The sequence below is a fragment of the Astyanax mexicanus genome, chromosome 10 (assembly GCF_023375975.1).
Source record: "Astyanax mexicanus isolate ESR-SI-001 chromosome 10, AstMex3_surface, whole genome shotgun sequence".
Lineage (NCBI taxonomy): Eukaryota > Metazoa > Chordata > Actinopteri > Characiformes > Acestrorhamphidae > Astyanax > Astyanax mexicanus.
This window is the reverse complement of record NC_064417.1, coordinates 50,311,014-50,336,141: the sequence shown is the minus strand read 5'-3', so window position 1 is coordinate 50,336,141 and position 25,128 is coordinate 50,311,014. Positions and strand designations below refer to the sequence as shown.

Sequence of the window (25,128 nt, the reverse complement as noted above, 5' to 3'; positions counted from 1 at the left end):
TTTCATTCTACTTCTAAAATACCATTTGCGGCCCGTTTCCTTTTGTGGAGCGGCCCGCGGGCCGTAGTTTGGACACCCCTGCTTTAAAACTTTAAAACTCTGGAGCTGGAGTCACTAAATAATAACCACAATCAGACAGCCTCTAACTATTTTAGTCGAGTTTTTCTTTTTACCCTTTTTATTTTATTTATTTTGTCTTTTTATTTGTCTAATTCTCTGTTTTACCTATTTTACTTTTGACATTTTACCTTTTTATGTCATTAATTTTAGTCCTTTTATTTATTTTATTTTATGTTTTTGTCACACCTGCACACACTGCACCTTTAAGAGTATTAAGAGGCTGACTCCGCCCCTCCCGCACACCTGTTGGATATCACCTCTTTAATAGATTATTTATACTGGGACTGTTGCTTAGTAAAGTTGCCAGATATTGCCACACCCATGTCTTATCCAGCCTTACTTACAGCATTTCTTATTTCTGTTTTTTCTATCTCTTTTAGAATTTTTTTCTTGTGTTTTTGGAATAAAAAAACTGCCTTGCATTTGCATCCAAACTACCTTGGTTGGTTCTTTTTTTAGTTTTATCTTTTTATTTCTGTCACTTACTTTTTTTATAATCTTGGTGTTATTTTAGCTTCTATATTACTTTATTTATTTTATAGTTTATTATTTATATTTTTATATATTTTACTTTATATTTTATTATTCTTTTTTATTGTATAAGAATTGTATTTCTTCTTAATTAAATCTTATATTGTTTGCTTGTTTTTCTAATGCTCTTACCATTTAGCTTTTATTGTTTTGTTTATGAACTTCTAACTCTAACTTCTAACTTCTAGCTCTGTTTTCTGGTCAGTCTCTGTTTTGCTTGCCATGTGCTTTTTAGCACATGTCTCTGTTTATTTCTGCCTTGTCTCCACCCTAGTCATTAGGGATTCTACCTGGCTCATTTGTTACTCCGCCTCCTCGTTACCTTCTCCAGGTGTGTGTGTATATATAGCCCCTTTGTTTCAGTGTTCCCTTGTCTGGTCTTGTGCGTGGTTCACGTTATTTTTGCTCCTTCTTTGTTTAATATTTTATCTTAGCTATAGCCCTGTTTGTTTGTTTGTTTGTTTGTCTTGTTTCTTGGTTTAGTAACTTGTTTTTTTGGCAATATGTTACTTGCATTTATGTCCACCCTCTCGTCCTGCGACCATGACACTTGAAAACAGGGGGTAGGGGTACCAAAGACAAATGGGATTGGGCCTTAAATAATTCCATAAACGGGTAAATGGAGGAACAGCCAATCAGCTTATTTCACCCCCCCACCAGGGCAAGAGGCAGGAATATATTTCACGTGACTGTTTAGAAACGATTGCAGTTAATATACTTTATATGGTTCTTACTTTAATATGTACAGTATTTTAAACACAGGCAGCACTTTAATATCATTATATTTAAAGTTATTTTATTTTGCACTACTTTGTCTTATTGTGCAGTGTTAATTTTAATACAAACAAGTTTAATAAATACACATTTTTCAAGAATTCATTTTATCTAAAATGCAAATGTATAGCAGCAAAACAAGATTGTAGCCAGAAAGGGGTTAATGAAGCTTATAGGCAGAGTTGAACAAAATGTATTCTATTAAAAAAAATCAAGAAAATGTGGCAGAAAAATAAACTGTTGATGGGGACAAACGTTGTGAGTCTCTGATAATAAATCACAGTATTGATACATACTTTCTTTGTACCTTGATATGCATTGTATGTAAACTCCACCAGAAGCATGATGGGGAATAATCTCAGAAAGAATCTAGGCTCAGTCTTGCAGTTAATGATCTGCATAATGATAATGAGTCTGTGACGAGTCTTTAGATGTGAGATGGGGTCAGATTTCAGTCTGTTAAAAGTCTTTTCAGTGTCTTTTTAAAGTTGTGTAGAGTATGAACAGCTTAACTTTGAAATTAGCTAGTTAGGTAGTCATGGTTTAAGAAAAAAAAAAAAACTATTTATGTAGGGTTCGGCTTGCCCTGATGTACCTGATCAGCCAATAACTTTCATTTTCAAATTGTGCTTATTCATTTAGGCTTGCATGATCTTTACATTTCCAGGCAACGCCTCTGCAAATGATTGAACTTTGTTGTACAGCTTTACTTGTAGGAGTTGTGGGTTACTTCTAAACGTGGTTCATGAAAATTAAGCATTGGAAAACTTTGTTGTGGTCTGTTGTGCGTGGTGTTTTTGTCATTTGTAGCTGTGTTTGTGGGCTGTTAATGAGTATTAAGTTCATAAAACTCAAGTCTAGACATTGTTTATGTAGTTATTGTAATATTCATCAGCCTGTAGGTGGGTGGGTGGGTGTGGGGTGGGGGTTGTTGCAGAATGGGTCCCTGCTGTATTTAACTACATGCCACTGAGGCACAGTACATAAAGATTAGCATACACTCAGCTCTCAGGCACAGAATGGCATCCAGCTTACTTTATATGCAGGTCACACGATCAGCGCTGTTATAGAGGCCCAGTCTCTACAGAAAAACAGCGTCCAGAACTTTACTGAGAGCTGAAACTGCACCCAGATCCTCCCTTTAATTCTCTCTGAGCATCAAACCTCCAAATGAAGCGGAGCTAAAGAACGTGATGTTCAGTGAGAGGATTTAAACTGCAGTGATTTACTAAAGAACACAATGCTCAGGATTACTGAAATACATCTATGGGAAAGAACCAGAACCAGGACCAGAACCAGTGCAGATACTGGGACATTATTCTCCTCCAGACGCCCAAAACCCATTACTCACTGCCACAAATACACACACCGCCAAAAATACACACGTGTGTAAACATGCACGCAGAGAATTCAGAGCAAACTGGGGATGGAAATGGAAGTGGAATATCTTCCCAGTGAAAAGGTTATTAGAAAAAATCATTCTACTCAGCATTCTAGAGAGATACATGCAATAATCAATCAATCAATCAATCAATCAATCAATCACTCAATTATTCAATAAATTAGAATAAATTCAGGGTGACCCTTATTTACATTGCAGCCCAGCATGATACATAGAATAAAGACTGTAAAAACAGAAAAAAAAAACATATTTCAATCATTTGTATATCATACAATAAGACAGAAAACAAATACGATAAATATACTGTAAATATACTGCAGTTAAATCCACAAGTATGAAAGAAATATAAGCAAACTCTAAAAGCAGTAACAATAAAACATAAAGCAATGACATACAGTACCAGTCAAAAGTTTGGACAAACCTTTTTTTTATTCAGTGTTTTTCTTTATTTATTTTTTCTATATCGTAGATTAATATTAAAGACAAAAAAAGACATCAGTTATAAAGAAGAATCTAAAGTATAGTAAGACAAACAGTCAACACTGCCCTCTTGTGGCATTTATAGGAAATTTTAAAAGAAACCTCAAACCCTTATATATCTCAAACCTTTTATACTTTGAATGGAAGGCAGTGTAAATATATGTTTTTTTTTTCATGTAATTTTGGAGTGTTTCTATTTGTCCAATTGTCATAAAATGCAAAGAACAACTGCTGGATTCACATTACATCAAAAAAGACGAAACAAGTAAAACAAACAACTGGAGATACAAGGTTTTTGGAGGAGAGCAGCAACTGAGTGGGTTTACTCAATTCATGACACAGTGTAAAAAAAAAAGCTTATACAGTGTATCATTTTTTTCTCTCTTTTTTATACATTTTTAGTTTACTACAACTCAATTCAAACACAAACAGTGGCTTACGCCATGTCAGTGGGCCAATAGAAATTGTTTAAAATGACCTACAATTTACTGCTAAAACAGTCTGTCTGTCTAACTGACAACCTGTCCTGTTCTGTGTCTGTCCTGTTCTGTCTCCATGTTTTTACTGCCCTCATCCCCATCTAGTGCCTTCACCTGTGACTAATTTGTAGCTCCACCCCCTCGTTACCTACTCCAGGTGTTCCTTGTTTCTTCTCCTGCTTGTGTGTGTATTTATAGCCCTGTGTTTCCCTTTTCCTTTTTCAGTTCTTGTACACTGTAATGTTAGTTTAGATTGCTTATGGTGTTCTATGTATGTGTACCCAGGGTGTTTTTGTTTATTAGTTGTTTTCTTTGTTTTATTGTTTTATAATAAATGCTTCACATTTGCGTCTGCCCTTTGCCTCCTCTCCTTGCTGCAACCTGAAAATTTTTTGATTTATAATTATTATTATTATTAGTAGTAGTAGTAGTAGTAGTAGTAGTAGTATTTGTTTACTTTGTATTATATTACTACTTTATTCTTCTATTTATTATAAGTATATACATATCTTTTTTCATTTGCTCTCCGTGCCATATGGGTGTGTGTTATATAGGTGGGTGGGTAGGTTTATGGAGGTATGTCAATTTGCAGAATTTGTGCACGTTCTCCATATTAACAGTGCTACTTTAAATTAAAGATACTTGATCACAAAATGACCTAAAATAAATTATTATTTTTTACATTGACTTCCATTAATAGTTAGTAGGCTTTTATCTCTCTTTCGTTACAGTACCTGTTTGGAAATACATGTTTTTCATTAGACAAAGATGCCATATAAGTGTTTCACTAAAAGTAAACATAAAAGACACATAAATAAAACAAAATCACAAGAATTTGATCTGGACGTTTGATTCATAGTGACTTTTTAATAAGTCCTGTGTGTTTTTTTTATTTTCCATTGAAAAAACAAAGTAGAAAAAAGAAAAGTCGGCATCATCAGTTCATTGTCAAAATTATAATACAGATAAAGGATCACACAACATATTTACATACAGTTTTATATATTATGCTACAAGTGTTTTTGCCCTGAAAAAATCAGAGTACTCAAACAATAGAAAACATTTCCTCTTTAGTTCAGAGAAAAACAAATTGAACATTATTATTAAACAATACTACAAAAATACAAAAAAAAAATAAGATACACTATATTGCCTATAAAAGTATCCTGCGCTCGCCTGCATTGCTGTGTTTTGTGATTTACACTGACAGAGCACAGAGTCTCTGTCGTTCCCAGTCTCTTCCACTGTGTTATAATTATATATCACTGACAGTTGGCTGTGGAATATGTAGTAGTGAGTAAATTTCACGACTGGACTTGTTGTTGCACAGGTGCTGCATCTTATCAAGGTACCACAGTGCTGGAGTTCACAGTTCACTGAGCTCCTGACGGCCTGAGACACATTATTTCACTATAATGTTTGTAGAAGCAGTCCCAGCATGCCTAGCTGCTGCTTTTATTATTATACACCTGTGGACATAGAAGAGATTCAGGAACACCTGAGTTCAATGATTTGGATGGATGAGCGATTACTTTTGGCAATATAGTCAATATAGTGTATATAAATAAATATATACACAGCTCTGAAAAAAAATAAGAGAGCACTTAAAAATGATGAGCTTCTTTGATTTTACCAAATTAAAAACCTCTGGAATATAATCAAGAGGAAGATGGATGATCACAAGCCATCAAACCTCAAGCTGAACTGCTTGAATTTTTGCACCAGGAGTAAAGCAGCATAAAGTTATCCAAAAGCAGTGTGTAAGACTGGTGGAGGAGAACATGATGCCAAGATGCATAAAAACTGTGATTAAAAATTAGGGTTTTTCCACCAAATATTGATAATTTCTGAATTCTTAAAACTTTATTAATATGACCTTGTTTTTTCTTTGCATTATTTGAGGTCTGAAAGCTCTGCATCTTTTTTTTTTTTTTTTTGGTTATTTCAGCCATTTCTCATTTTCTGCAAATAAATGCTCTAAATGACAATATTTTTATTTGGAATTTGGGAGAAATGTTGTCTGTAGTTTATAGAATAAAACAACAATGTTCATTTTACTCAAACATAAACCTATAAATAGCAAAATCAGAGAAACTGATTCAGAAACTGAAACTGAAGTGGTCTCTTATTTTTTTCCAGAGCTGTACATATTTTTTTAATTGTCATGGAGAAGTAAGTGCTCTTTGAGGAAGCCTGGTGTTCTGAGACATCTTTATAGCCCTGTTGTGATGGGATTAGTTTAACAGGAGGAGGCAGAGTAAAGTAAATTAATTATTAACAGAGTTTCTTAGTTATATTCGTCTATGGTAAACCTTAAATACAGAAGAGAGGATAAAGCACTCTTCTGCAGCTTTAGGCAGGCCATTGCAGCTTATATAGACTTTTTCACAGTCACTATAAGTCTCTGAATAGCAGTGTTATGCTTATATTTCCTCCTGTACTGTACTGTTTAACAGGTACTTGCCAGGTTTCAGACTCCCTCAATAATATTTACTGAGCTTCAGCACAGCTAAAATGTGTGTATGTTCCTCCAGCAAGGCATTGCAAGTAAAACAGAATCTTATGTTGTTTGAATATTAAATACAGTATTAAATATAGTAAATATAGTATAGTAAATGTATAATGAAGTGATTCAGACTATGAAGGAACTCATAAGGAATCATGTAGTAACTTAAAAAAAAAGTGTTAAACAAACCAAAATACTCTTTCTGAGGCTGGAAACTCTAATTAACTTATCCTGTGCAACAGAGGGAACTCTTGCTCTTCCTTTCCTGGACCAGTCCTGATAAGTGCCAGTTCCACCATCATAACGTTTTTGATGGTCTTTCTGACTTAACTTGAAGATACTTTTTTAAGTATCTTTTCATCTTCATTTCTTAAAGTATTTTTGTCTTTACTAAGTTGAGTAGTTCTTGCTTCTCATAATCTGGATTAGAACATTACTCAAATAGAGCTATTCACGGTCAGTGTAACGTATAGCTGTTTAATTTTCTAAATGCATCAAGCTAAATTTGAAAATAGAAAATTGGGTATAAATCTTAATCATTATTTTGTCCCATTCAGTAGAGTGAAGAATACATTTGTTTTCATCCAATAACTTTTTTTATTATCTATTTCTTTTATTATTTAAGCCTTTCGCAAACAGAAATTCAAGAAAAATGAAAAGGTGAATCTTCTCTCAATTTTTTCAGATTTGTCCATAACATTATTATTTTTAATTTTCCTGAAATTACGATTGTGAGGGGCAGAGATGAAAAACCTAAAATTGGAAAAAAAATGGATGAAAACTTATTTCTTCTACACTGCACTACATTAAACAATACATTATCACTGTATACCTGTAACTCTACCTCTTCACTACTTTACTTTAACTGATGCTCTCAAACTAAAATTAAGAGACAAGAAATTAAAGTAATTAACTCTTGATGAGTTCAGCACAGCTGTTAACTAAAAGCCTGAATTCCAGGTGACTCTACCTCATAAAGCTGACTCAGAAAATCCAGCAGAGATGTGTAAAACTGTCTTTATCTATGCAAGAGGTGCTGCTTTGAAGAATCTAAAATATAAAACATATTCTGGATTGCTAAATAATTCCATATGATTTTCTTCATAGTTTGGGTGACTTAAAAGACTTTGGCTTGTACTCTATGTGTTCATGATGTCCTGCAGAATATAATTACTTTACTCTTTCTCTCCTCAGGTGAATCTAATCCCATCTGAACCTGGTTTCATAGTTTCTGATTGATTATTATTCAGGTTTCAGAACTCTGTTCGTACTACGCCAGCATCTGTGTGGTTGGTTTGAATGTATCCGCCATCCACCGTTTCAGCATCAGTCTCTTCTGATTGGCTGGCGTCTGCTTCCTCTTGGTGAATGATGTCGTCAGAAGCAGCCGCTCTCTGGGCGGTGATTGTCTGGCTGGTATCTGTGGTGGTAGAGCCGACGAGGGTGCTGCTCCCGCTGCCCGAGTCCGAGCTGCCCGACTCTGCATTAGAGTAGCTGGTAGACTTGGCATCGGCGCCCTCTGGACTGGCACGGTCCGTATCTCCAGTCTCTGTATCAGTAGGGTCTGTGTACCCGGCCAGCTCCCTCTTCAGACCCTGCGCTCTCTGCAGGTACCCGCGGCTCAGCTCGGCATCGGGCAGGTGGTTGGTGTGGATCTCTACCAGCTTCATGTAGATGATGTACAGAGTCTGAGGGTCTCCTCGGCCCTCCAGAGCTGCTGCCAGGGCCAGGTGGAAATAACCCATCGCATCGTAAGCATCCTGAGGAGCAAGCGAAGTGAGTATTCAGTCTATATTAGTGTTTATATTTATGTATCTATATCTATAAAACATTTATTTTATTATTTATTGAGCAGATTTTCTTGAAAAAACACTGAAAAGCAAGTTTTAAATGGTTCTTGCTTTGGACACAGGGTTCTAAGGCAAACAACCAGGTTGTTTAATTGGTTTAAGAGGTTAACATTTACATTATATGAAGATTTTTTTTTTACTTTAATGTTTTTCACACTTTACAGAAATTAAACAACTTACAAATGCTCAGTGTAACAAATGTTTAAGAGATATTACCCTTCCACTATTGGCATGCTTTGTGACAGGGAGACAACGTTGGGTATCAATGCGCTGGGCATCGATAAGCGGCGAGAGTGTACAGTTATAGCTGAGAAAACGAGCCAAAGAATCAATAAGTGGCGAGAGTGTACAGTTATAGCTGAGAAAACGAGTCAAAGAGTCAATAAGTGGCGAGAGTGTACAGTTATAGCTGAGAAAACGAGTCAAAGCGTCAATAAGCAGCGTGAGTGTACAGTTATAGCTGAGAAAACGAGCCAAAGAGTCAATAAGCGATGAGAGTGTACAGTTATAGCTGAGAAAACGAATCAAAAAGTCAATAAGCGGCAAGAGTGTACAGTTATAGCAGAGAAAACGAGCCAAAGAGTCAATAAGCGGTGAGGGTGTACAGTTATAGCTGAGAAAACGAGTCAAAGCGTCAATAAGCAGCGTGAGTGTACAGTTATAGCTGAGAAAACGAGCCAAAGAGTCAATAAGTGGTGAGGGTGTACAGTTATAGCTGAGAAAACGAGTCAATGCATCAATAAGTGGCGAGAGTGTACAGTTATAGCTGAGAAAACAAGTCAAAAAGTCAATAAGCGGTGAGAGTGTACAGTTATAGCTGAGAAAACGAGTCAAAGAGTCAATAAGTGGCGAGTGTACAGTTATAGTGTACAGCTGAGAAAACGAGCCAAAGAGTCAATAAGTGATGAGAGTGTACAGTTATAGCTGAGAAAACGAATCAAAAAGTCAATAAGCGGCGAGAGTGTACAGTTATAGCTGAGAAAACGAGCCAAAGAGTCAATAAGCGGTGAGTGTGTACAGTTATAGTGTACAGCTGAGAAAACGAGCCAAAGAGTCAATAAGTGATGAGAGTGTACAGTTATAGCTGAGAAAACGAATCAAAAAGTCAATAAGTGGCGAGAGTGTACAGTTATAGCTGAGAAAACGAATCAAAAAGTCAATAAGCGGCGAGAGTGTACAGTTATAGCTGAGAAAACGAGCCAAAGAGTCAATAAGCGGTGAGGGTGTACAGTTATAGCTGAGAAAACGAGTCAAAGCGTCAATAAGCGACGTGAGTGTACAGTTATAGCTGAGAAAACGAGTCAAAGAATCAATAAGTGGCGAGAGTGTACAGTTATAGCTGAGAAAACAAGTCAAAGAGTCAATAAGGGGCGAGAGTGTACAGTTATAGCTGAGAAAACGAGTCAAAGAGTCAATAAGCGGTGAAAGTGTACAGTTACAGCTGAGAAAACGAGTCAAAGCATCAATAAGTGGCGAGAGTGTACAGTTATAGCTGAGAAAACGAGTCAAAGAGTCAATAAGGGGCGAGAGTGTACAGTTATAGCTGAGAAAACGAGTCAAAGAGTCAATAAGTGGCGAGAGTGTACAGTTATAGCTGAGAAAACGAGTCAAAGAGTCAATAAGTGGCGAGAGTGTGATTGCAGTAAAACTGAGCTGGATCCTCTTTTAGAGGCTGTACGTGTGACGTAAGTACAGTTTGTAAAGACGCGTGACGTGGCCAGAAGAAGAAATCCTTTGAAAAACGACCTGAACACCCCAGTTTTTTAGAATGAATATATTATTAGAGGGTGATGAACAGGGATGATGGTTCCAGCACACTGGTACCATTATTAAACACAATATTATATCCATATACTTTTCCACTCAGAAATGCTTCTGATTTCAGTTTAAAAACAGTATAATAAATACTGACACTTTAAACATTCATTTAACATGGCCTAGGCCAGGGATGGGCAACTGGCGGCCCGGGGGCCGCACACGGCCCTCGTCATCACTCAGTGCGGCCCGCGAATAGATCAAAAATAATTTCATAATTAAAAAAACAACAACAACAACAAAAAAAACGTAATTCTACTTTTGACCGCTAGAGGGCGCTGCCAAACAACCATGAAAATTGACATTGACATCCAGTCCATTGTGAGCCAGCAGGCCAAACCACAGCTCTCTCATTAGCTTCAATAAATGTTGGGCCTCTATGGTCTAGTTTTCTGCTATTATTGAATGAGCTATTTGCAATCAGTTTTTAAATCTTTTTTGTTCTTTGTTATAAATGAGTTCAAATGCCTTTTGCACTTTTATAAGCAAATGTTTTTTCCTTGTTGCTTATGAAGGACTTGTTATAATGAACTTATTTTACACAGAGGAACTACTGTATTTGCAATCAGTTTTTTAAGCAAACTTTTTGTTCTTTGATATGAAGGACTTCCTTTTTGCACTTTTTTTAAGCAAACGGTTTGTCTTTTGCCGTATTAAAATGCATTAATATGCAGAAAATAGTTGTTGATAAATGTTGGTGCTGTAAACATACAGATATAAATTCATATAAAATTTGTTCTTATTGAAAATCATTTGTAGCGTTTTTCATATTCAATTATTTGAAGTGCGAGGTCATGTGGCCCTCCAATGGTCATGCTGAAAAAAATGTGGCCCTCTCCATCATGGAAGTTGCCCATCCCTGGCCTAGGCAAATAAAAAAAAAGAAAAAGGTTATAGCAAAGGCTGAACATTGTGAGATGGCAATGGGGCTGACGTGACCTCCAGTTTCTAGAACCTGCACTTACTACACTTTACTGTGTATGCACTGTGATATACAATGACCATTCACTTGACTGGCATGCTGTGTTGTAGCTGTGCGCAAACCGGAAAACCTGGAGTGGACCTTCAGGAGTATTCTCCTACTGATCAAGTGGAATGGATTCTTTTTTGACGCAACAGAAACAGCGCTAGGTAAACTAATATTTTATGTTTAAAAGTTAGAGGATCTAAACGAGTAATTATTAAATATGAAGATTTAATGGCTCCGATGCTAATGTGTCCGTATGAAATCTGTCAATTCCTCATATTTTGTTTTTCCCCTCCTTTTGGTACTATTTTATTATAGGGTGTATTTCATAGCATAAATCATAGGGTCCTAATATGACATATGCTCTCACATTTATGTTTGTTAATTTATTTTGCACAAAACAGTCAGTAAAAAAATGAAAATATGGTAATGAACATACAGAGGTGGAAAAAGTACAGAAAAATTGTAATTAAGTAAAAGTACCTTTACTTTGCTAAAATTCTACTCAAGTAAAAGTAAAAGTACCCATCTAAAAATCTACTCGAGTACAAGTAAAAGAGTTCTCAATTTAAAATTTACTTTGAGTAAAAGTTACATAGTTACTTTTAATTATTATGATTATTATGATGTAAAAAAAAGTACAACAAATCATAAATTAAATTGTTTTTAATGAACAAGTATTTAACATAATAATTTGGATCTTTCAGGCAGTATTTGTTCAGACCACCCCATAATGTTTTAAGAACAAGTTTTATAGGTTTCTATGATCCATTTTTTTTCTTTACTGTTAAAAAGTTATGGTCATATATGTGACTATAAACTGTATTTTTCAGTTTTACAGGTCATTGTTATATTTTAACTTGCAATTTCCCAGCAATGTATTTTTTACTAAGTAATGGGAAGTTTTTCAATGTAGCGAAAAAGAATTACTTGTGTCAAAATGTACTTGAGTAAAAGTAAAATTACCTATTTTAAAAACTACTTTAAAAATGACAAATTACTCATAAAATCTACTCAATTACAGTAACTTGAGTAAACGTAATTTCATTACTTTCCACCTCTGTAAACATATAATGCAATATATACTAAATATGATATATTTACTATCAAATAATGGTTGATAAATGATCAGTGTTTTAATTACACTGACTGTGTCTCACCTTCAGTTTGTGGAGTGTTATATCAGCGAGTCTGCAGTAGATTTTAGTGTAGTACTGGGCGTCTGCAGGGTGCTCTAGTACAGCGGGGGACAGAGACAGAGCCTTCAGATAGTAGTTCTCCGCCATCTCATACTGATCCATACTGTAGTACACCGACGCCAGCCGGTGATACGCCACCCTCTCATTCAGACGCACGCCTAAAGTGATGGGACAGAACAGATGCGTATGAAGATTAGGTGATTTTTAGTTTTTAATGTTTAATTTATTTTCTACATTGTAGATTAATATTAAAGACATAAGAAACGATTAAGGGGCACTTATGGAATTCTGTAGTAAACAGTAAAAAAGTGTTAGTCCTTCACATTAATCCCCTGATCTAAACCTGATGAACTGAGATGGTGATTTGAGGTGATTTAACTGGGAGGAGCTGGAGCTTCACAGCGTGAAGGAAAAGCAGCAGCTATTTTTCAACACCTCCAGGAACTCCTTCTTTCAAGATGCTGAGAAAACTATTCCAGGGGACTCTCCCTCATGAAGACACTGAGATTAAAATCTCACCAAGAGTCTGCAGATCTGTCCTCAAAGATTAATGTGCTACTTATTTAGAAGAATCTAAAGTTTGAATAAAACATATACTGGTTTGTTTGACACTCTACAAATCAGCATGTGTTTCTGTATAGCTTTAAAATAGAAAGTCTTCAATATAAAATTTACATTGCAAAAAAAAAAATCATAAAATAAAGAAAACACGCTGAATAATAATAATAAGAGGGGTTTCAGAACATTTGACGGGTACTGTATTTATTTGCTTTGTTCATCTGTCAGCCCACAGTTATTACATTACATTATATCACCAGCAGGGGGCAGTAAAGTACTTCATTGGCAACATGCAGATGTCAAAGTATATCCATTATAATTACTAAATTAATTTAATTATTTATATTTTGAGATGCCCGCATTAATAAAACAGTCAAAAAATTTCAGAGTTTAACACAGTTTGTGTGTGTCCACAGAAAAAAAAATCAGTAGAATAGGATATTTGGGCCAGATTGATGCACATTGACCCAATTCATAACAATTATCAATTATTTATCATGACTTATTAAAGGTCTCCTTTCGCTAAAATCCTCTTTCGAGAGGAAAGAGTCGATCAGGAAAAGCAGCGTGTCTATGTCAACCCGTGAATTAGTATCCATGGTCCCGCCCACCTCGGCACGGGACCGCCCACAGGCAGAGCTGACGCCGGGCAGCGACACCGTCTCGACAGATAGGAGGAGCTAACAGCGCTAGGAACAGCATGCAGTTCATTCCTGTGTTATATGTGCGTTTAGAATGTGTCCATGAAACACCACCAGAGAAGTACAATTGAGATAGGTAGGTTTATGTTTAGAACAGTTCTGTTTACAATAGTAAAAAGTAAAAATCCACCCCAGGGTTTTGTTCCAACTGCCTGGGTGGCTCTGCTGTGGCTCAGCCAACAAAACCAGGAAGTGGATTTTTACTTTCTGGACCTGGACCACCCACTTCTGTGTATAACTATAAAATATAGGTTTGAATAGGATCTCCGGTGGATTTAGTGTTTTACAGAGACTCTAAGACTAGGTCAGTATAGGCTGAACTGCACTTAGCAGGGCATTATTACACATGTTGTAAAGAAACATATGACACTGTAGAGACTGTTATTAGTGTAAAAATTTCTTTATTTTAAAACGTTTCTAACTGTTGTCTGTCCTGCTGCATTGCAGAGCTGTTAGCCAATCAGAGGCAATGTGTTTGCAAGTATAAATATTAATGAGCAAGAGCCGAAACCCTGTCGTTTCCTTTCCCCGCTACTCCTCCACCGGACTAAAGCAGCGTTATACTGGATCCCCAGAGCAATTTCTTCATATGGCATTCATTCATACTAGAGACCACAAGACATTTTAAAATGAATGAAAAAACGATAGAATGAGACTTTTCATTTCTTGATGGCGGCACCCGGAGAACTACCTGAACTCCCTGTGCACTTTCAAAGTATTTTAAATGTCGGGTCCTCAGAACTTGAGCTTGTTAATGGTGTAAAAGTATGAATTTCTATGAAGGGTAACTCTATGCCCCTATCACTAGCATTGTAAGCCTGTTGGGAGCATCGGCTAAAAGTGCTGTATTTTACTCGTTATGATGTTTCACTACAACCCAAGTCCATTTCACACCAGATTTGGTAATAAGCAGTCTTACCAGTGGTGGCGCTGATCTGCACCGCAAGTGTAGAATACTGCAGAGCCTCTTCATACTGTCCTTCATTCAGCAGCAGCTCCGAGAGTTTACTCAACAGCCTGAACTCAGACTGCACATCCCTAATACTCCTCGCAAACGGCAGACTTCCATCCTGCACACAAAGCACATTTATATACTTCATATACATTATAACCAGTTACACACTTCAATTTTTCAGGTTACCCAAATCAAAATGTACTGATGTAGCGGCATTTTAAAGGGGGCATATTATGCATAACTTACTTTTTGTGTCTCGACTACCCCTTTAAACTCTCCAACACCCTATAAACTTTCCAACTCATCAACCCCCACCAGAGTCCCCACCGATATATCAGTTAAAGAAATACCATTTTGGTCATTTCGGTTGAGAACCCAAGATAGTACACAGTAGGATTAGTCAGCAGACCTTGTCTGAGGAGGGGATCTGTACCTACTGTCTGTGTCAAGTCTGCAGATGAGGGAGATGTAAGAAATTTCATATAATGAGTTTTTTTCTGTATTTTGCCAACTAGCACAAGCTAACACTATGTGTGGTAAATACTCAGCATATTGATGCCGTGGCCAGCAACAGCTTATTTGCATAAAAGTGACAGAGCCCTTAAATTGCTCATTCTAAAAGGGACTGATACTCTTTATGTGAGAGAGATTGTGTGCAAATGACTCCATGAACATGTTTTGTACAGAATAAAGACCTATTCTAACTTGTGTACTACAATTTATAATACAGCTCTAGAAAAAAAGTTTCTCTGATTTTGTTATATATAGGTATATGTTTGAGTCTTATTTCTCCCAAATTCCAAATACAAATATTGTCATTTAGAGAATTTACTTGCAGGAAATGGGAAATGGCTAAAATAACAAAAAAGTTATGCAGAGCTTTCAGGCCTCAAATAATGCAAAGAAAACAAGTTCATATTCATAAAGTTTTAAGAGTTCAGAAATAATCAATATTTGGTGGAATAACTCTGGTTTTTAATCACAGTTTTCATGCAACTAGCATGTTCTCCTCCACCAGTCTTACACACTGCTTTTGGATAACTTTATGCTGATTTACTCCTGGTGCAAAAATTCAAGCAGTTCAGTTTGGTGGTTTGATGGTTTGTGATCATCCATCTTCCTCTTGATTATATTCCAGAGGTTTTCAATTAGATAAAATCAAAGAAACTCATAATTTTTCTGTGGATTTTAGAGTTGTATGTCCCCTTTAAATATGTTTTACAGAGATGTAAAGATGACATACTCTAAAGAATGGCAGGGCAGCCAGGCGGTTTCTGTGTCCTTTGAAGAAGACGTCCCCAGCCTCTTCATAAATACTCATGGCAAAGCGTGGATCATTCATCCTCAGGGCCGTCTTCACCGCTGCCTGCAGAGAATTGTTCACAGTGTGGTTATAAAAGTAGCTGATAGAAGATGTACATCATTAATTTACTCTGTTTAAAATAAATATAATTAAAGATTATCATTAGAAATCTGTTATTAGATCAGATACCTCTACAGCCCTGCTCACACCTGGTATTAATACAGCAAGTGTCCTGGATGCACTGTACTGTACTGAACTTACTGTATAATGTACAGGTGTGAACCACACCATACACTGTCCGCAGGGGTTAGCTGAGCATGCTACAATAACAAGCTAATGAATAAAGGTGAAACTTGTGGGTGCAGCACAAGCAAAACCTTTAGCCGTAAAAAAAGGCCCTGCCTCCAGCAGAAATAACATGAGAAATTTAGTTCTGTTAACATTAATGTGTAAATATATGTGATAAAAGCATAAAAAGTACCCTAAAATATTATAATAATGTAAAAAGAAAAAAAAAGTATATAATAATTTTAATCGCAATTAAATCACAGAATATTGTTAAATGCAATTTAAAGTTTTTTTTTTTTAAGTGATTGACATCCAAGCTGATCAGGACATAATTCTGACACCCACATGACTCCTGATCAAGATCACATGACACTCGCTCGCTCTCAGTCACCTGATTATAGATTGTTTTCGCCTGTTTCTATGCCTATATATATATATATATATACCTCTCAACCGCTTTTTTCTCACCTGGAGATACATGTCAGCCAGCTCATCTTCATGGATCAGGTAGTAGATACGTCCCACTTGCAGCCACGTCTCCGACTCCTCCTGTCTCTTCCCCAGGTCTATGGAAATCCTCAAGCTTTGCTTAGTGTAGTCCAGAGACTTCCTCGAGGACCTGAAATGATGGTAGATTCAATTGTTTGCCAGATTATATATGATTTTCTTTGATTTTACCAAATTGAAAACCTCTGGAACATAATCAAGAGGAAGATGGATGATCACAAACCATCAGACCAAACTGAACTGCTTGAATTTTTGCAGCAGGAGTGATGGCATAAAGTTATCCAAAAGCAGTGTGTAAGACTGGTGGAGGAGAACATGATTCCAAGATGCATGAAAACTGAGATATTGATTTCTAAACTCTTAAAACTTTTTGTTTTTGCATTATTTGAGGTCTGAAAGCTCGGCATTCTTTTGTGGTTGTTTTAGTCATTTCCCATTTTCTGCCAAAAAAAATGCTCTAAATTACAATATTTTTATCTGGAATTTAGAAATGAATACTAACGTTATCCAGACTATGAAGCGACACATAAGGAACCATGTAGGAAACCTAAATCTTATCTGGTGAGCTGTCAACTTTCTGAAGCTGGTAACTCTGATTAACTTATCCTGTACAACAGAGGTAACTCTTGCTCTTCCTTTCCTGTGGCAGTCCTGATGAGTGCCAGTTTCACCATCATAATGTTTTTGATGGTCTTTGCAGTGACCGCACTTGTCAATAATTTCATAGTATACCTGTAACTCTACCTCTTCACTACTTTACTTTAACTGATGCTCTCAAACACAATTAAGAAACAAGACGTTCAAGTAATTAACTCTTGAGGAGTTCAGCACAGCTGTTAACTGAAAGCCTGAATTCCAGGTGAATCTACCTCATAAAGCTGATGATTTCTACCAGAATTAAAACAATAAAAGGCAGGATATCTTACTTCTCAGTATTGAGTGAGAGGTAGAGGTTGCTGAGGATCTCCAGGTATTCTCCCTCCAGTCGTTTATCCTTCATCTCTCTGGACAGACCCACGCAGTGCTCGTAGTAAATGATGCACTGTCCGTACAGCAGCAGATCAGCGTACAGACGGCTCAGCACCTTCGCCACCACCATCTGACCTGTAACAGAAATATCAGTGAAAAACAGCAAATATGAAGGAAAGCTGAAGGGTAAAGCAAAGGTAAAGCAAAACTGAGAGGTCATAATTAGTGCAAAGGCTGTAGGGCAGGGGGTTAAACCTGGTCAAATTAAGCTGGTCTGGCTGCAGGTTTTCATTCCAGACAAGCTAAAGATCATGTGATCAGCTGTTTAACATTCCAAAAAAATAAAGCCATTAAGAACAAAAGCTTAGGTCTCATCATAGAGTCCTATAGTGAACTACACCCCATAAAAGCCATAATGAAGAACTTTGCATTAGGAGAAGTAAAAGCTGTGTAATTCATAACCATTTACAAGAAAGATACAAAACTACTAATTTTGGCTCTGAAACTGATTTTGTACTGTCTTTGTGTATGCATAATTTTTGCATAGATTTTATTACTCCCAAGGTGAGGTTCTTACATGGATAGAAATATGAATATTACAGTTTTTCCACTAAATGTGTGGTTCAGGAGTGTGTCATTTTGTATCATACACAATAATATGGTCATGATTTTTGTGATAATAGTCTTGCGAGCTTTAAAGCTTGTAAATTAGTATTTATTGTATAATATTTATTGATTGCCTATATTTGTGTATATACAGCTCTGAAAAAAATAAAAGACCACTTAAAAATGATGAGTTTCATAGATTTTACCAAATTGAAAACCTCTGGAATATAATCAAGAGGAAGATGGATGATCACAAGCCATCAAACCAAGCTGAACTACTTGAATATTTGCACCAGGAGTAAAGGCATAAAGTTATCCAAAAGCAGTGTGTAAGACTGGTGGAGGAGAACATGCCAAGAATTTGGGAGAAATGCTGTTTGTAGTTCATAGAATTAAACACCTATAATGCTGTTTGTAGTTCATAGAATTAAACACCTATATATACCTATAAATAGCAAAATCAGACAATCTAATTCAGAAACTGACGTGCTCTCTTTATTTTTCCACAGTTGTATTTGTAAAAGGTGCTGTAAATCAGTGGATCATCCCAAGTAACCCAAACTTCCTCAAAAGCAAAGCCATTTTCACTCACTGTGAAGGTTCTTGGCGCCGATTGCAATCAGTAGCCCCATCTCGTAGCATAGCCTGACCTCCTGACTTCCTCCCCTGTCCTTGTAGCTCCTGCCCAACCACAGCAGAGCCTGAACATGCTCCTCATCTGACGGGCTCTCAGAGAGACCCTGGAAGATGTCTAAGGATCTGACCAAGAAACTCTTAGCAAGAATCGGAGCTCCTATCGACAGTCCCAAACAGCCCAGGTTAGCCAGGGCAAGTGCTTCGTTACGCTTGTTCCCATTCTCTTGCGAAATCTTCAGAGCACAATGAAAGTTCTTTGCTGCTTCTGTAATGCTGTCCTGCTTGCGAAGGCAAAGTGCGAGTAGGTTATGGACGACACCACGCTGGTTTGGGCTGTCTGTTTCGTTTAGGGATTTGAGGAGAGGTTGTAGAGTAGATTGGGCAGCTTCTGGATCTCCTGTAAGGACCAGGAGCCAAGCCAAAAGCACCGACGCCTCGAAGCCCTCCTCTTCGTTAATGTTTCGCCCAGTTTGCACAGCCTGCCGAGCGAAGGGTACTGCTTTTTCCAAGGATCCATACTGTTGGTACACACTGGCAAGACAGAGGCACAAGTCTCTTTGCGTCTTCAGGTCCTCTCCTTGGTTGGCGATGGATAACGCCTGTTGTAAGTAGACCACGACTTGGGCTGGAAGCAGAGTGGTGCCGTCCCTCCATCGAGGATTCAACCTGAATGAGTTTTTGATGAAGAGATCAATCTTTTGGAAGGCGTCTTCCAGAGAGTGGTCTTGACCTGAGTCCAGACTTAGAGAGGCTAGAGCAAGAAAGGGAAGATACTTCTTGTTGTAGAGTCTGCAGAGCATCCAGTTGAAGTCTATTGGTCCAATTGGCCTCTCTTCCTCAGCAGAAAGAGTGATAGTCAGGAATTGGAGTCTCTCGACAAAAGGTAAGGCCTCCTCGAACTTCCTCAACTGCAGGAAGAGGCAAAGGATGAGGTAGCAAGTCCGTGCCTCAAGGTGCTTATCGTTATCAACTACGGATTTGCGTAAAATGGGCTTGAGCAACTCAAATTCATCCAGAGAGCAGAATTCATGGCAAGGAAGGCACAAAATAAGAGCACTGGCTTTCTCCAGTATATACGGAAGTTTATCCGCCATCTTTTGCTTCAGGTAAACGGCAGTAAGGTTAGTGTACAAAGCGATCAGCAGAGGTGTATCGTCAAAACCCTCTACAGTAACCTTCAAGGCCTCCTCAAAATATACTCGAGCCTGCGAGTACTTGAGCTTCTTGGCGCAAAGCCTGCCCAGAAGGAAGCATGCTCTCCGGTGAGCCCACAGCATCCTGCCTTTCTTGGCCCCCTCCCGCAAACTCTCCAGATGCAGCAGCACCTCGTCCTCCGGAAGACCACCAAAGACCGTGTCCAGGAAGGAGTAGGAGAGGTCGTAAAGTGACTGGAAAGTGTCCTGGAAGTTCTCCAGGTTCAAGAGAGTCAACAAGGGGTCAACAAACTCCGCATCTTCCGTTTCCCAGACGCTGTCGTCCATGTAGTTTGGCGGATCCTCCTCAAATTCGTCCATCTCTCGGAAGGTGTCGTCCAAACTGAAGGAGAACGCCTCCTGCTCCCTGCCGAGGTGAGTTTGGGAAGAGTAGAAGGAAGGACGTGGCGAGGAGTGGTAGGGTGGGGTTTCGCTCTTCTCAGAAATGGTGCTCTTTCTGGCGTCCACTGGGTTTTTTTGTTCTGGGAAATGAAAAAAAGTTGTTTTTGAGACATCAAACATCGAACATCTACAGTGGTTGGACAATGAAACTGAAACACCTGGTTTTAGAGCACAATAATTTATTGTGGTGACTGACAGTTCTGGTGGAAACAGGAGAGTTGAGCTGCACATTGAATTCTGCGTGATTTGATCAGCCGTGGTTTTATGTTTTTTGGATACAATCTGGGTTAGCACCCGAACATCCCTTTCAGACAGCTTCCTCTTACAGTGTCCACAGTTAATCCTGTTGGATGTGGTTGGTCCTTCTTGGTGGTATGCTGACATTACCCTGGATACCGTGGCTCTTGATGCATCACAAAGACTTGCTGTCTTGGTCACAGATGCTCCAGCAAGACGTGCACCAACAATTTGTCCTCTTTTGAACTCTGGTATGTCACCCATAATATTGTGTGCATTGTAATATTTTGAGCAAAACTGTGCTCTTACCCTGCTAATTGAACCGTCACACTCACACATTCACACATTAACTTCACAATGTGCAATTAATGAAGATTGGCCACCAGGCTGCTCCAATTTAGCCATGAAACTTCCCACACTAAAATGACAGGTGTTTCAGTTTCATTGTCCAAACCCTGTATATGTATTAAATGTAATATACAGACGGAAATATTTTAAGTTTAAGAAGAAACTATAAGAGATTACCTTGCTTGGATCTGTTTCTGATGTACGTGAAATCCGAGTCTTCCAGTCTATCTGTCAACGTATAAAAAAGCATGCATTTTATATGTTTCTTTAAGTAAAGTAGTGAATAATTTCCCACCATAATATTGAGCCTCATTATTAAAACACGAGGTAACTTGGTTTGTAAAAGTGTTCGTAGTCTCAAAATATTTGAACATAAGTACTAAAGTAACTAAATTTCTGTTATTGATCATATATTAGGTGTGATTAATATCCCAAAGACATGCAAATATCATATGTCGTGACTGCAATTTAATTGGAAATAATGAAAAAGTATTATATAAAAATACTTTATCTAAGTACAGCTTATTACAGTTTTTTACAGTGCTACCATAAAGAAAAAATGCTTTAAGAAATGATTTTAAAAAAATTAATTTAAGAACCATCAAAAACTGAAATGATGAAACTGGCTCTCATCAGGACCACTCAAAGTTCAGGATAAGTTTATTAGAGTTACCAGCCTCAGAAACCACAAGTTAAAAACAGCTCCCCAGATAAGAGCAACTAAATATTATTTAGTTATTATTTATAGTATTTTGGTTTGTTTAACACTTTTCATTTTCTATATGATTCTTTATGGGTTCCTTTATGTGTATCTTATTTATTCTTAACTTTTATTTTAGTTCTTCATTTAGTTTTATTATTTCCTTTTTTTTCTTTTATTTTCATTTTAATTATTATTATTATTATTATTATTATTATTATTATTATTATTATATTATTATTTTTATTATTTTTAATAGTTTTGTATTTTTGCTTTTTATCTTATTTTGATTTTCTTTTATTGTTATTACTATTTTTATTATTATTATTGCTTTTATTTTTGTTAGTTAATTTATTTATTTGAGTTAGTTTTAGCTAATTGTAACCCATTTCTGTTGTATTAGTCTTACTTTCTTTTGATTTTAATTTTTTGTCAATTCAACCATACTTAATTATAATCATTAATTTTATTTTATTATTATTTTTTTTTTATTATTATCTATTTTTATACAATAATTAATTTTTTGTAAAATTTGTAAAAAAAGCTTTTATTTTCTCTGTTCTGTCAATCCCTGTTTCTGTAAATGCTCGGCTACATTGAAAATGAGGGCTGCCCTCAATGTACATCCGAGTTTAAATAAAGGTTAATTGATTGATTGATTATAGTCTGGATCACTTTACTATTCATTTATAATGTAGGAAAACAATAAAAGCATTGAACGAGAAGGTGTTTCCCAGTGGCTGCATCACGACTACACTTTCCTCATCTTTCTTGTTAAGTAGGATTCATGAATGAGGCACAAATTACCCTGATTTCACAGACAGTAAGTGTCTGTTTCTCACCTAATCTGTACACAGTGCTGATGTCGGTGGAGAAGAGCTTGTCCAGCAGGTCTCTGTGGTTCTGGTCATGGCAGGGGTTAAACTGCGACAGAGCCACCCTCTCCTCCTCACTCAGAAAGACCAATTGTCTGCTGCTGTGAGGGACCAACAAAGGAGGTATTATCAACCACATGACTTCCATTCTGACCTCTTCAACACAACATCATCACATAACTGCGCTCCCCTCAACCCGTTCCCAACAGCCAGCAAACACAGAGACACATTCAGCTGAAGTGAAGTGATAAATAACATACATGCTGAATACTAGTGTTTATATGGGAAGGTCTGCTGAAGTTAAATGTTCTGCAATAGAAAGGAAGTGAATATAACTTGAATAATGTATTTTTTGCATTATAAAGCACACTATCAGTGAATGTCTATTTTCTGGTCCATTTTCATACGTAAGGGCCACCGGATTATAAGGCACATTTTAGCCGACACTAGTACTTGTAGTAGGAACAGGGATTTCGCCACGTTTTCCTTCTAATTCAGCAGTAAAGCCAAGCTAAATTAAGTAAACAAAACCTGTAATTCTTAAAATTAAAACTATTTCAGACGAGTTAGAAGTCTAATGAGGGCTGAAAACTGTTTATTTGAGTGAGTAAAGCACTTCTGGTTATTAACAGTAAGCTTCGAGTTCCAGATTTCCAATAAAAAGCAGGAGCATTAGCATTAGCATTAGCAGCTAATGCCACCCGACAAGGCTACACAGGGGAACCAGGGTGATATTAGCTAGTGTTTCATCCAAAGTAGCTTGTTTTAACATGGTAAACACGCAGACTACAGTCCAATATACTTATCTCTGAACAAAATAAAAAAGAGCACTTAGCACTTAGTTAGTGGGTAATGCTGCTCCAGCAGCGCTAGCCAGAGTTAACAGCAGGCTACATGCCGATAATACTAATTTCTGAATGCCAAAGGAGCAAGCGCTTAGCACGGTTGGTGGCTAATTCTAATGCTAATTCTAATGGGGTTAGCAGCATGATACAGGCCAATAATACTCATCTCTGGACAGTCAAAAAGCTAGCGCTTGACACGGTTAGCAGGTAATGCTAATACTGCTCGAGAACTACACTGAAACTACTGTATAACTGTGTACTTCAGCAGAGCGGCTAAAAACTGTTCCTATATACCTGACTGGTAAAATTCATACATAAGGATCACCAGATTATAAGGTGCACTAACGATTTTTGGGAAAATTAAAGGATTAAGTGCGCCTTTTAGTATATTAAATTAAAATAGGGTACATATTCAGATGGTCTTAGATTTAGCTGAGGAGGTGATTAAAGCTCCATCCAACTGTCTCAAAGTGCCATGTCAGTTATTTATACAGAAAGGTCCATTGTACTGGTAAATTACTGACACTTCGCTTATGATTTTAAGACATTTTTATCATTAGCATCGCAGTTGTGTCAATATCGCAAGTGTTATCATCACAAACAGCATTGCTGCCAATATCGCTGCTAAACTATTAGCATTTCCAATCCGCTTAGCCCTGCTACTGTGGTATTAACATCATAATTATAGGATTAGCCACTGATTTTAGTCCCTTTTTTAATAAGCCATTTCAGTCATTTTAATGAAATGGCTTTTTAAAATGAGCCACAGAAATAGCCTCAGGTTATATATATATATATAAAATCCCGAGCAAATGGATGCGTGGGTAAGTAAGTATTTAAGTATTTAACAAATACTGAAGAAAAAAAGATTTTGTCACACTACTCACACTACTCATTTTTACCTGTTTTTCAGTCATAAATCATTTCCATTAATCAGTGAAAAAACCTTTGGATGCCGAGTGGTCCAGCAGTCTAAAGTGCTGCCACTATGATCAGGAGATCATTGGTTCGAATCCCAGTCATGCAGCTTGCCATCAGCTGCCAGAGCCCTGAGAGAGTACAATTGGCCTTGCTCTCTTTGGGTGGGGAACATTTTAGGGAATTTTAGAATGTAGAATAATGTATTTTACTAAACAAGCAACGGAAGTGTACCTGTTTATTCCCATTTTTACAGCAAACAGGTTTTAGGCAGTAAAGACGCTAGCATTACTTTTACTGTGAGCTGATTGGTTGGTGAGCATCCTGTAGCAAAACTTACATTAATCCACCTCCCCAGGTAAAATTAGTCCCATCTGAACAGGGCTTATGCCAGAAAAAAACATTTTTTTTATGTTTATTCTTACAGTGGTTTTACGCTCTCTGGTTTCACGTGGGCCTTATGGACAAATCCTCTGTGTCCACTGGAATGGTGTCTTCCTATGAAGATGTTCAGGGAGCTGATGAGAAAGCCCTCCACCTCTATCAGATCTCCCTGACTGAAGTGTAGCTCGTCTTTAACCATTGGGAAATGATCCACCACTGCCACACAGGTGCCCGTTACTGTAGAGAGAGAAATATTAAATATTTAGGTTTTCTTTGTGGTGATATATTTCAGTATCACTTTATTTGGATGGTCTATTATTGATGCCCCATAGATGCTTAACTAAAATTCAACAGTATACATATTAAACACAACTGCAACTCCTAAGTAAAAGTAAATTAATCTCTATTGAAACTAACCCTACACCCAACTCTAATCCAAACTCTTATATTAATATATTAGTTTAGCGAGTTGCTTTGCTTTTTAGGTGTTGTGCTGAATTCTAGCTTTAAGCTTTATATGCTGATTTAAATATTTAAAATATATATAAAAAAAAAATTATATATATATATATATATATAT

General features: G+C 37.0%; 1 protein-coding gene across 5 annotated transcripts in view; it reads right to left on the bottom strand.

Annotated features, from left to right (window-relative positions):
• Nucleotides 1-4,264: 4,264 nt before the first annotated feature.
• Nucleotides 4,265-25,128, bottom strand: part of sh3tc2 (SH3 domain and tetratricopeptide repeats 2) — a 44,983-nt gene continuing 24,119 nt past the window's right edge. For 3 of the 5 annotated variants that reach the window (XM_049483877.1, XM_049483879.1, XM_049483875.1), the window contains 10 exons: nt 24,590-24,785; nt 22,369-22,502; nt 21,004-21,054; nt 18,603-20,321; nt 17,362-17,539; nt 16,397-16,547; nt 15,581-15,703; nt 14,302-14,452; nt 12,085-12,281; nt 4,265-8,052 (listed from right to left, as the gene is read on the bottom strand). In XM_049483877.1, coding sequence (XP_049339834.1) covers nt 7,546-8,052; nt 12,085-12,281; nt 14,302-14,452; nt 15,581-15,703; nt 16,397-16,547; nt 17,362-17,539; nt 18,603-20,321; nt 21,004-21,054; nt 22,369-22,502; nt 24,590-24,785 — 3,407 coding nt within the window. In that variant the 3' untranslated portion in view covers nt 4,265-7,545. The remainder of the gene's footprint in view (nt 8,053-12,084; nt 12,282-14,301; nt 14,453-15,580; nt 15,704-16,396; nt 16,548-17,361; nt 17,540-18,602; nt 20,322-21,003; nt 21,055-22,368; nt 22,503-24,589; nt 24,786-25,128) is intronic. The other 2 variants (XM_049483876.1, XM_049483878.1) reach the window with 2 other exon arrangements.